The sequence below is a fragment of the Danio rerio genome, chromosome 6 (genome assembly GCF_052040795.2).
Source record: "Danio rerio strain M-AB ecotype USA chromosome 6, GRCz13ab, whole genome shotgun sequence".
NCBI lineage: Eukaryota > Metazoa > Chordata > Actinopteri > Cypriniformes > Danionidae > Danio > Danio rerio.
In genome coordinates, this window is record NC_141026.1 from 30046843 (window position 1) to 30060899 (window position 14057).

General features: G+C 33.3%; 1 protein-coding gene across 4 annotated transcripts in view; it reads left to right on the top strand.

Annotated features, from left to right (window-relative positions):
* The window catches only part of rab6ba (RAB6B, member RAS oncogene family a), a 213692-nt gene that overhangs the window by 138577 nt on the left and 61058 nt on the right, over positions 1 to 14057 (top strand). For 2 of the 4 annotated variants that reach the window (XM_087255667.1, XM_087255669.1), the window contains exons 3-4: positions 12375 to 12428; positions 12806 to 12911. In XM_087255667.1, the coding sequence (XP_087111793.1) occupies positions 12375 to 12428; positions 12806 to 12911 (160 nt within the window). 4 annotated transcript variants of the gene reach the window in all.

The window sequence follows — 14057 nt, forward strand, 5'->3', positions numbered from 1 at the left end:
GTTACTATTTCTATTGTTTCCATTTCTTTTCTTCTCAGGATTATATTTTTGAGTCTGACCTAACTAGAAAGCAAATGTTGAAAATGAATAATGTTCTAATTTAGGCTCACAAATCTACATTTTAAAGTAATAGCTCAGCCCAAAAAATATGGATTAACTGTTAATTTACTCAGGCCATCCAAGATGTAGGTGGCTATTTATTTTAAGTAGAACATTAAATATTTTTAGCTGAATCTGAGGTCTTTGGTAATTCATAAAATGCAAGTCAACATCTTTAAAATATAGAATCTCATAAAATACAATCAATCAACTTTTACAGTAAAAAACCCACATTATTTTAAGGTACAATTCCCACTATTAACAAACCATGAACTAAGACTTTGCTCTATAAACTAATAATTTTCTGCTTATTAATATTAATGTAATTTAATTTAGGTATTGTGTAGGAATAGGACAGAAGAATAAGATTACTAAGGACAAAAAATACTAATACAGACGAAACAAATGTAATATTGAAGCTGTTTGTGTAAAAAAAAATAGTATGCTTACTATGCATTGTAGTTTATGATGCGCAATACATGTGCTGCTTATGTGTCACATTCAAAATCATTCTAAGTCACTGAGATTTTATTACAGTTTAGTTAGTCAACGCCTGTTTTGTAGACATTACCTAACAAAGCAGCACACTAAGTTTTGGAACAGGGCCAGAGTGAGAGAATCAAATGATAAAATGCTTTGTTAATCTTTATTCACCCAACTGCTGAAGCTTATTTAAACACAAAGCAGTTTTTCCTGCGGGACTGATAAATTTTTTTTTCAGGAGAAGCAGCAGTAGCAGCAGCAGGGGGCATTTCCTTTGCCTCACTATAATTTATCACTCCTATATTCTCCAGAAAAACAAAACTGTTTTGTTCTCTTTATTTATTTTGAGACTAATTAAACAAAACGTTGCATCTTTTACAACATATTGTCATTTAAGTTCAGTAGATATATAACTTTTAAATTAAGGACAAAGAAAACAACAAAGAACACATCTCGAAAATAAAAATTGGAGATTAATGTTGATTAAAAGAATTTATTTAGAGGAAAATGTTATAAGCAAAATGGCACAGCAATCTTTCTGCACTGCAAAAATAACAATCTATTAATAATCATTCATAGCCATATAATTTATAGTCATAAACTCCCTCGATTTCTGATTTTCTTTTATATAAAACATGGAAATATGAAAGATACATTAATGCGTCATGCATATTTATTAGACTGCACAGAGCAGCATTATAAAAGAAACCTAAATATATTTTGTATGATAGAACAGTGCTTCTGCTTTCTCTCATCATTAATGTGGTGATTGACTGCAGGGTTGCCCTTGTGGGTTTCTAGAGAGCACTCAACCTATTTGTATTAACCTTCCGGATTACATCTATCATCATGTCTTGCACCCACACACCTGTCTCATTTCAGATTTGGATTACACGCATCTATAGGACATTAACACTAATTTACTATACTATATAAACACCTATCACACACACCAGTTCTGAGACTTGTTAAGCTGTTGTTGCATTTTTGAGTGTATCCTGTTTTGGCCTTCTCTGTGGTTTTGATTCCTGGACTGGATGACTCCTGCCATCACGTCTTCCCTACGCAACAATAAAGACCATAAAAACCATAAGCAATGAACTGTGCCATTGTAAAAGCTTTGGTGCTTTTGTGCCCTGTTGTGCTCGTCTCTCATCAGCTATTGCTTAAGCAGTCTTGTTTCGCTTTGATGCAGCCTCACTCTAATTCATGCTACCATGATGAGGTCTGAATATTTTAGCTCATTCTTGAACATGATCTCTGCGGGAGGCCAATAGGATGTAATGATGACATCTTCTGTGATTCCACGCTCATCAATCTATACACCTTTGTTTGTTGAGAATACGTGCCCTCTAGTGGTAAATGTGACTAATTGTGCCTTTAAGGTCACTTGATAAAACATCAAAGTCGCATTGTAATCAAAATGTACTCTTCTTATTTTTCTAATGGTTGATTTAAATGATCTATCGGTACAGTTCTTTATTTTGTAAAAATGAATTTGCCCTCAGAATCTTTAATCAAATATCATCACCTTCTCTCACCCCTTTAGATGTCTTCTTCACTTCTGGTCACATGGAATGACTTTTGGGTGGGGCTATCAATCTGTCTCTCACTTCTGCCCTGTCTTCATCCATTCGTCAATCTACTTTCATTTTGTTCGCAACACGATCCTACAATCATACAATCATACAATCGATCCTTCCAATCATACAATCGATTCCCAAAAGATGAAATCATTCACTGCCATACTTTTTTTTTCTATAATTTTAGGACCATTTCAAGTAAGTGTGCATTACAAAAAAAGGGCAATCTTTAATTCCATTTCATGGCAAGCATAAATAAATAAATAGAAAAACAGTGGTGAATCACAAGCTTCCGGCAGCTGTTAATAAACATATCTTTACAGTGAATGCTGACAGGTTTATGTCTATCCATGAAGCTAATCTAGCACAATCTATGCAAAAACAAATCTCTTATGTATATCGTTTCAGGTCTTTGTTGTTTATGATGGGAGAATTTGTGATCATGCAGGACTCCTTAAGCTCACACATTCAACGCTCAGCTGTGACTAATCTACATAAATTCCTCTGATTGACTACTGCATTCATAAGCTCAAACAAAAACACATGTGGTTGGTTATGAAGCTCAGCACTACAAAACAGGTGTAAATAGATGCTGAATCTGAATCAACGTGCAAATCTTAGCTTTTTTTCATATTTCAGTTTAACTGCAACCATTGTAATGATCTGGAGCATTTTTAAACCCATTTTCTTAAATATGAGATATATATTCATGGCGGTATTTTTGTCACCGACGCTGGTTCTTTGTTTAAAGTTGCATTTGGCTAAAACTAATTAGCTGAGTCAAATGTACTTTATGACATCCAACTGATTTAATAAGTGAGTCATTATGCTAATTCAGATTAATAGCTTGTGATTAATTTTATGCGATTCATAAAAAGGAACTGGTTTATATGAGGCATCAGTGAAACTACACACTGCATGTTTATAAGCAATAGAATAATTTATCATCTTTGAAGAGCAGTGCAGGAAAAATTGCAAGAAATATATGACTTGGCAGATGTTCTTCCATAAATTCAGTAGTTAAAGTCTATATTGCATTCTAATGGCTTTCAGTTCATCCATATGGAGTCCTGCAGCCTTGGGAATTGCTCAACTTTATTCAGAGTTTCCCAGTGGAGTTTATGTGAAAATCATGTTGTTTACCAGTGGAAGAGAAAATTATTTGCTCTTCTGTGAAATTGTGATTCTTTTTCAAATATTTTCCAAGTGATGTTTAACAGAGCAAGGGATTTTTCTCAGTATTTCCTATTATATATTGTTTTCTTATTTCTTTTATTTTGGCTGGAATAAAAAAATAAGAAAGTATACTAGCTCCTTAAGAAATGTTTATATTTTAAATTGACTGCAGAACAAACCACCATTATTCAATGATTATATAAATAACTTACCTATTGAAACTAACTAACCTAGTTAATCCATTACATGAAACTTTTAGCTGAATACTCGTATCTTGCAAAATAACTAGTAAAATATTATGTACTGTTATTATGACAGACTAAATAGTTATTTAGCGAATTAGCACAAAGTGGATTTAAGATTAATTTGAAGCGGACTTTAAAAGAATTGACTCTTTAAATCCGAACAAACAACAGTTGACTTCAACTACAGCTATTGCTATCCAAAATAAAAAAAACAAACATTTATGTTTAAGCAGGGTTACAAGATCGAAGTTTAAGGCATTAGATTCATAAATTTGCACAGGCACCTTTCTTTATACAAAATGAAACTTTATTAACTAACTGAAACTAACACAAACAGACATTGATACAGGTTGTAGAAAAGAGTAAAGGAAGAAAAATAGGAGTTTGAGAGAGTGTAATGATGTAAAACCTTTAGACTTCGTAAGACCAAACTAAGCAAACCAAAAAGCATCATTTTAACCCTTCTGAGGTTTCTTTAGGGTTACATTTATTTTACACCAGTTCAGTATTAATCTTGAGGCATTACTTGCATTCCTCTTTCTGTAGCGCTGGCTTCCAACGTGGTTAGCTGGTGGTTGGCTCTTGGTTCTGTGTGGCTTGGAGTGGGGTGGAGTCTGTCATTTCAAGTTTGAGGCGGTAAAAGGACTAGTCGTGTTGACTTTTGGTTTCATGGTGCACCAAACTTAATTACACTCTCTAATGGAAAAGAAAGAAAGAAAAGTGATGGGAGAATTGGAAACGTGTTTGCTGTTATCCTGTTTTTGCCAGGGTCCACGCCTGCTCCCTGGACCTGAAGAGAAGTCTTCCCCTTTCCTGTGTCAGTTCTTATTCTGTGGGGCGGCCTTGGTCAGTATTTTTTCAAAGGATGGTTTTGTACCGACCTCAAGAGCTGAGTTGACCAATGAGAAAGTTACTTTGCCGAGGCACATTTTATAGTTTTTTGTTGGGAAGCTTGGTGATTTGCATATTCATTCTGGATGAATGCTGTGGCAGAAATGCCTCAAATATGAAGAAATGCCAGAAATGAGGTAGAAATGTTTATACTGTATGTTGCACACATATAAACATAAAATGTAAACAATCATTCAGTACACCAAATTAGCTTTGTAGTGACATCAAACTTGAACCATCTATGATCTTGCTCAGCAGTGGTAGAGTTAAACATTGATTCCGGGAGTTCAGAAAAAACAAAACAAAAAGCGCTCTGGGGTAAGTTCAAATGTATGGTCGGTGCTCTTTGGGTAAGGGATTCATCAACTCTGCAACAAGAATCAGTCCAAGGCACTCGAGTAAAGTGAAAAAATTAAAAAGCCTTTATTCACATGGCTTGATTCCGGGAGTATTTAAACCATACTATTAATACATGAGCAAGAGACTTGTGGCAAAACATCTGGTTGCACATAAAGAGAGAGTAAAGGGTTACATTAAAGCAAGCTATATAGGAGCGTGATCATGTCTCTGTCCATTTCCAAGTGCATTCCTTTTGTGTTGTATATACCTTTGGAATTGTATAACACACTGACCATCCAGGCTTTTCTGGTTAGGAGAGGTAGATGGTGTAATATTTGTTGAATAAAGCAACATAAATATTTATCTGATCGGCCAAAACCATTACAGTTATCATAAATTAGTTACTATAATGTTTAAAAAAAAAAAAAAATATATATATATATATATATATATATATATATATATATATATATATATATATATATATATATATATATATATAAATATATAATATAATATAAATATTAAAAAAAAAAATATATATATATATATATATATATATATATATATATATATATATATATATATATATATATATATATATCCATTAAACAAACAGAAGCCAAAAATAATAATTATTAATTTTATCTTCAACTGTTTATGTTTTGATTTCAAACACATTTTTCTCTTAGTGAATAGACTGGCTGGGTTACAGAGATAGTTCATCTAAATATGTGTTTAATTAATTTGTAATACAGACAATACAAGTGCTTCAAGAATCTAAAAAACATATAAAGACACAACAAAATAATACCCATTGCTTCTTATAACATATCAAGGCCTTATGAAGCAAAACCATAAATCTGCCAAGAAAATGAACATTATTTATAAAATGATTACCTGTAATCCACAACCTCAGCAAAATTACATGCAACATATAAAGCACATACTGAAATTTACAACATGGTTGACTCCACTTGCCTACAATTTATTCAGTAGCATCTGTTCTTGCCATATTGAAGTTATCTTCAATAAAGAGACGAACAAGCCCAGATGCTCTTGAATAAATCTTACTTGACATTCTCTGATGACTTGGATCACTAAAAAACGTCATGGGCATGTTGTCTTTACATTGCCAAGCAAATGATTCACGATTCAGGCACCGGTTCATTTTTTCCATCCCCTCCCTCTTGTAGCCTTGAGAATCCTGTCACATGTTGAAGGCAGCGAGTCTACTTGTAAAATGTAAACATCTTTCCTGATATTGACCAGATGCACCAATATGATCGCTTAACATGTTTCTTCAGGTCCTGCATTGAGCTGTTACATTCCAATCAATACAGCCTAATGAAATGCTATAGACCCCTACGTGTCATTTGTCTCCAGGGGTATCAAAGCCAAATGGGCAACTCGCCAAGGTCTAGAACTATAGATGAATACCAACTCAATCATAGGCATACATATAATTCTGTTGAATTTGACATGCTCATCTGCAGGTCATTGTTCCGTTCTTCGTAGTGGTATTTGGAGGATCATGGCCACTTTGTATGCAGCTGAGCTCCCAGCAAGCTTTGAGACTGCTCACCTGGGGGCTTGTTGCATTCTTAAAATGTATGCTTTGATTAAATGCAAATGGAAAGATAAACAGATAAACAGGATTTGGCCTGACATTCACTCAAGGTGCTGCTTTGTGAAGCAGATTAGTGTGGCTAATTTCTCTTCTGGTGGAGTTTTAATTGGCGTTCGATTCCAATCAAACTCCTGCCATCCTCCCTAGGGGCTCCACGTCTGCTGTTCTGTATGTAAAGGGCACTGCCGGGTGAGATCTGTCTACAATGGTGGCTTTTGATTATGTCTTATGCTCATATAGTGCTAATATTCTCTACAGGCTTGATTTAGATCACTGACTTTACAACAATATAGTCTGAGCAATATTTTATAGGAAGGATGGCTTATAATTAATTGCTTCCTCGATCAACTACTTTTGTTTGTGTACATGTCGGTTTTATTTGACAATTATTTTTCATTATAAGGAATTTTAGAAGCTACAGGGATTCATTTAATATTTTCTCTCATTGAAACACCTTTTTTTCTTGGAGGCTTTTGAGGAGCTGCGCTGGAAACCAGATTCCGTGTTTTAAAGCCGATGTGTGTGAAGCTTAATAATTAAAATGTTTATGAATTATTCATTCTGAATCTCTTTGTGCAAGCACTCCTCTGGCTGTGCAAGTTTCTATATTTAACATCGGCGTCACTTTTTTTTCACTTTCTCTCTCTCTCCCTCTGTTTCGCGCCTTCGTTCCTTGAAAAGCTCAAAAACACCTTTGGGTTTTCATCTTGACACTGTTTAGAGCAGGAGGTTTCTTTCTTATTTTTGTCACAGAAATCCCTTTTGATGTGTTTTAAAGCATGCTCTAATGTAAACCTGAATTTTCCACAGAATTTTACAGAAATTAGCTTTGAAGTTTCATAACAAAAGATATCTTAAAAGGTTGTCATCCAAAAAATATGTGACCCCACAGAACCATTGTTTTTCTGTAATTTAAGACTGTATATAATTGTTTAATAGTCATTTAAGGAAGCAATTTCAGTAAGTGATGAATTTTGAGATGGCAAACAGTTGCCCAAGCAAAAAAAAAAAAAAAAAAAAAAAAAAACACTCTTTAAATGACTACCAGGTGCATATTGTGACAAAATAATTGTATTTAACAATTATTTTGCAATATATAGTAGGAAAAACAAGTAATGAACAATGGGGGGGGGGGGGGGGGTAATATTTCTAAAGGAGCTTTTGACATGGAATAGAACCAGATTTTGGTAAAAGGCAAACAATATAAACATTAAAAAAAATTTAAAATCTGAAAAAATAGTAATATTTAATAACTATAAAATGACATAAGGAGAAAGAACTGACTTACTAAAACATATTTAATACGTTCTATAAAAAGGCTTTTTTTGGTGATGGCAGCTTAAAGACACCTCTCATATGAAGAATCAAGTCACATGAATTGCTTAGGTGTGAGTTTTTACAGACTTTAACAAAGTGTAAAAATCTTGGAAATCTGATCTTTAACTTAGAAATATGCTTTCTAGGAAAAATAGTTACGCGTTCAATGCTTACGTTCCCTATTTTTCTTTGTTTTTTTTAACATGCCTTCATCTGTTGATAATGTGATATATATATATATATATATATATATATATATATATATATATATATATATATATATATATATATATATACATACATATATATATTAATCTGTTCTTTAATGTGTGTAAAAAGGAATAAAAGTGCTATTTTACTGCGTCTTATGTACATGTATAATGGTGTTATAGGCTAAATTTTACAGTGATCATGGAAATGTTTTCATAAATAAGTTAATTTGTTATAATAGTAACTTAATGTAGTAACATAATAATATAATTTATGTACGAGTAAGAAAGCATATAGTAATAATAAATAATTAAAGTAATTTGCAGGATTTTTTCAGAAATTACTCTGATGTATGTAGTAAAGGATTTGTTATGTAAGATTACTTCTTTTTTTCAAGGACCACCTTAAATGTGCAGTATGTAAGTTTTTGACTCTTCTAAAGCATAAAAATAGCATAATATGTTTGCAGATATTAAGGAAACATGCTGAGTAACCATTCTTGTTTATCCTAAAAACAATGCTGAGGTCAGATATTTTGCTTGCTTTGAAAATGTGCATTACGTGCTGGAATTGCCGTCTTTGTTTTGGTCTCTTTACCCATCCAATGCCATTTTAGCCAATTATATTTCAGCTCCCCAGGTTGAACTTTAGAACTTTGTGTCTGCAACCGACATGTGACCTCAGGTGGACCGTAGCAGACTCCGAAATGAGTGAAGATTCCACAGGAGTTGGTTATTAATTAGCATATAAATATATAATATAAATATAAATATTGTTAGTGTAAGCATTAAGTGAGCAGGTTACATTGTAACTCTGTGTCCTAACAAAATGCTACATTATGTGACAAGATTTATAGTGATAAGCAATTGGGCTGATTACACCAGCCCAACATGACTTAAATATGACAAACTTAAATACAGCCATTTAGAAGCACTCCAACAAAATGGTAAGGTTTATAATCTAATTAATACCCATTCAACCTCTTTAACAATTAAATGCACATGCTGAATCAATGATATTTGTTGGCTTGCACAAAGTTCTAAAGTTCAATTTCAAATGCTTTATTTTATTTTCAATATCTGAGGTAAACTATCTTCTGCTGCTTTCAGTAGTATGGCAATACATGTCATGTAAAATGTCATTTAAACTTGCATCATTAGCATTTAACGCTGAATAAAGCACATGAGGTGTATCTGAGATGATTGTTGTCATAGTTTTATGTTGTTCAGCTGCAAGAAATAGAAGCCTTTTCTAAAATATAAATTTCTGGTGTTGGTTAGGACAAAAATTTATTTTAATATGGAAAACATTTCTTATATTACGTGCCGTTGCTTTTAGTTGGAATATGACTTAAATTATCCTATAGGCTCAAAATCAGGCTCGCTCTTGTTAATGTCATCAATCTGGCAACCTGTGCTTGTGTGTGTTTTAAACCAGGTGTGCAATACCTAGTTCAGCTAGGCACTCATACTGCACTTTTAAAGAGGCCATATTCCATAGCCTTAAAATTGTATTTTTGTTCAAATGTGTATAATTATGGTTGAATTAAAAACAATATCCTTGATTTCAGTTCATTCGATAAAATAAATAAAAAATATTTAATATGGAATTCAATAAATAAATCAGTCAAAATATATAATACATGTTCTGGCCCTGTGTTATTATTACATCAATTTAAACACTACATAGCTGGGTAGTTAGTTATATACTATCCAGCATACAAACAGCCTTGAGGATCTTGTTGCAAAGTGAGTATATAAATGTCATTATGAATCCAAATATTAAAGTAACATTAACTCAAGCACACCAAGAGTAGTCAAATACATCTAATCTAAAATAAATGATACTAAATCTTTAAATGGTTCCCAGAGACAGAGCATTATATAAACTTCATTCTAGAGGCTTGGCTTTCCGATAGCTGTCCTTATCTGCTCTTTTGTGCTGTAGAAAAGTTAGACATTTCACAATCTGCTGTACTGCAGACATCCATAATGTAATCTGATCTGTGATCCTCTATATTGATCTGTCAGCTGCCCACCGGGAGCTACTACTGAGAAAACTAGTGGCCTTCTAGATTAAAGTACACACAAAACACCTCTGAAAAAATCTTTATGTTCACATGCGGATTAATAAAAAAACTAATTTCACATAATAGTGTTCGAACCATTATCCAAATAATCTCCCAAGCCTGCGTACACTCTGCATATTTGGTATTTTTGGCTACTGGATTGAACAGATGGTATTTAAAACACTCTGTACTCTGTGCTGAACTCAACAGTGACACGCAAATGGCAATTTTCAGCAATCGCTGATTTCACAAATGTAAAAGATTCAATCGACTGCACTCTTATTGAAATAAAAGCACCAGTGGAGGATGAATTTTGCTTTCAGTGACAGTCTTTTTTCCCATCAGTGTGCAGGGTGAAGTAATCTCACCAGTTGAAAAGTGGCCTGGAGCCAGTGCGGCATTTTATCATTTTTATGTTGGCAACCCATCTCTACCATTAAAGCCTCTACCATTAAATTGAGTGATGATTAGTTCAGGATATCTATTAACAGATATTGTAACCATATTCAAGCAGTTGCTGGGTTTGTTGTTGCGGGATTAATTCTGTTTTACTTTTTTTACATTTATGCTGTTAATGAGTAATTTTTAGAAGGCTTCAGATGCGTGATATACATGCTTAAACAAATGTACATGTTGTAAATGAGATTAATTCATGTAAATGAAACACTAAAAACAATTTTTAAAGCTATTTGTAAGCAACTACACTACCTGACAAAAGTTCAGTCGCCTTTGCAAGTTTTAGGAACAACAAATAATAACTTGACTTCTAGTTGACCATTTGGTAGCTTAGTGGCTTATATGAAAGGTAAAGGCCTCTAGATTACGCTTATTTTACCAAAATAAAATATGATCATGCCTTGATTTTAAATTATTTAATAAGGACAGTAAGTCTGTCTTTTTTAAGACAATAGTCTTGTCACTAAACAGAAATAATGTACAGTATTGAATATAAAGTTATGGTGCAGTGTAAAAAGAATTAATATTGTGTATGACTCCCTTGAGCTTGGAGGACTGCGTCCAGACATCTCTGCAATGACTCACATAACTTCTTAATAAAGTCATCTTGTATGGCAGAAAAAGATCCCAGAGTTTATCAAGAATATTTGTATTCATCTTTATCTTTCAATGCCTCCTCCGTATGAGTTCCCATAGTTCTTCTGCAGTATTTTTGATGATTGGGATGCAGTTCAACAGATGATTCATCAGAAAAATCTACCTTCTGCCACTTTTCCAAATGATCAACTAGAAATCAAGTTATTATTTGTTTCTCTTACAACTGGGATTGACCACAAGAGGGTTAATAGAGGGTTTAAATAAAACATAGGCAATAGTATTATTTTACTTAACAAAAGGGAGTAAACAGTTGAGTTTTATAAAATTGAATGATGTTCTTTGACTTTAAAAGTTCAAGTAAGAGCTGAGTGATATGACATGATGCATAAACGTGCATTGAACTCTTTGCTCTTTACAAACATACTTGGCAAATTCCACATTATAGGTGTTAAAATAACAAGAGATATACAATACTTACAAATTTTTCGAAGCCATTTTAGGTTGGCACTGATTACATGCTGAACTATATAATGCATATATCCCAAATTTTGCTTTCTGACGAACTATATACAGATGAGAAGCATCACAGCCTGTTTCACAGAACTGCTTCTTTACTCTGTCTGCCTCTCCCATCCTTTCCTATTATTTTCTCATACATTGTGGGCAATCTAGCATAGTGTAAGGTTGTACATATTAATGATTCAGTGTAGAATGACAGATTGTCATTCTATGGCACCTTTACATTTGAATAGAAATGCATTTGTATTAGTTGCTTTTGAAATGTAATGTATAAAGTAATATTGCAATTGAATATTCACTAAAAATAGATTTGTACTTATTAACTGACTAATTCATGCAACACAAACTAACAATTAATTGCACAAAAATACTCATTTGATTTGGTTGGTTGGTTGGTTGGATGGTTGATTTAATTTATTGATTGATTGATTTGATTTGATTGATCAATCGATCTTTGATTTGATTTGATTGACTGACTGATTATAGGGTGGTACAATCTGACAATGTAATTTGTGTAATATATCAAAAAGAGAAACAGAACCCAGAATAGAGTGATCATTTCTAGCAGTTATTACCTTCATCAAACTGACAAGCAGACCATAACGGTTGTCTGTTTTAATCTAGACAGCATTTGCTGATTCACAGTACGCCATCAAGAACACCTTTTCATTTGCTCTGCACAGAAACCACCATATTTCCACTCAATTTCAACATCTGATTTCATTTTCTTCTTACATAATGTTTTCCTTCTGTCATTACAGGCTACAATTGGAATCGACTTCCTGTCAAAAACCATGTATTTGGAGGACAGAACGGTAAGCAGTCTAGCATGTTCTAACACAGCAGTAAATCAAATGCACTCCCCTTTTTTTCCATGCAGTGGCAAAACAAAAGACTTGTAATGAAATTGGATTGACTCTCAAAGTCTTTTTTTATTATATCAGTTGGGTTTGTGATAGTTTCGTAATATAACTGGAATCTCATGTATAAAGAAAACAGAAAGTATCGTCTAGAGATACCTGTGAGTGTAATAACCCAGAAATGATTCTATGACCTTCAGCCGTGCTTTTTATAAGGTCGTATTGATCTATCTTCTTGCTTGGCTCACTGAATGTGTTTGTTATCGTGTGTGTATGTGTGTTTTGAGAGGCTGAATAATTTGACTGTTCAGTTGGGGGTCTCTGACTTGCAGGTTCGGTTGCAGTTGTGGGACACGGCAGGCCAGGAACGCTTTAGGAGCCTCATCCCGAGCTATATAAGAGATTCCACTGTAGCTGTGGTGGTGTATGACATCACAAGTGAGTATAACACATCATACAGTAATGCTTATGTTCTGATTAATCGTCAGAATAAGAAATGACTACTTGAACTGAACGTTTTCACCTGTTAGAACATTAAAGGTGCCATTGAATGCAGTTTCGGTTAATTTTGCCAACCGACAACCGCCGCTCGTTAACCGAATACTAACCCTCAACTGGTCAGATTATTATTAAATTATTATTTAATTAAAAAAATAATAATTGACGTGTCTATTTTGTGTCTGACACATTAAATGCATTTAAAAATACTGATTAACTGCTAAACATAACAACAGAGCATCTTCACACACCTGCAGTGTTTCCAACAGCGCAGAAATAAAGAATAAACTAAATAAAAAGAATAAAATAAATAAGCCTGCCCTAGATATTTTTCACTTAAATTACTAATTTAAATTACTAAAGGAAAACACTGACTGAGATCTTTTTTTAAGAACCAGTTTTGTTTTTTCTTTTGCCAGGCTACCTCAGATTGATCGCTTCATAAAAAATATTAATTTAAATAATGCTCTGCTGTTATTCTTATATCACAAATCTCTGTCGAAATTTTTTAATAGAAGTTATTAGTTTATAGATTATCTCTTGAGCGTCTGGTTTTACCTTAGAGCTTGTGTGCTTTTATTTCCTCTTTCACTCGCGGTTCATGTGTGCGCACTGCGTGTGATGAAAGACAATGACAAGGCTCATATGTTGACTTTTTTAAAGTATAGGCTACTATAGCATATAACAATTTAGTTGTTTACATGATATTGCATTAATTTACATACATGTTTAATAAGATATAAAATAAAAGCCTCTGAAAGCATTTCATTATGCAAAAATCAAGAAAACTTTTGTATTTGATTGATTCGTAGATTGGGCTTTGAGCTATTTTAAAAATGTGTATTTTATAAGAACTATTAATAACTGTAATTTTCCAAATGGAAAAAGGATTGGTTTGTTGGTTGTACACTAAATCATCATAACTAATGTGAGGTGTTTGTGGTTATGCTATGATTGAGAGAAAATCCAGACACTCCGACTTGTGGGCAGCTTGTTTCTAAACTGATATCGGTCAAAAACGCACTCTTTCGGTTAACGGTGAATCTGTTATTATGAGCATCCCTAAGTGATACATTACGTTTAAGA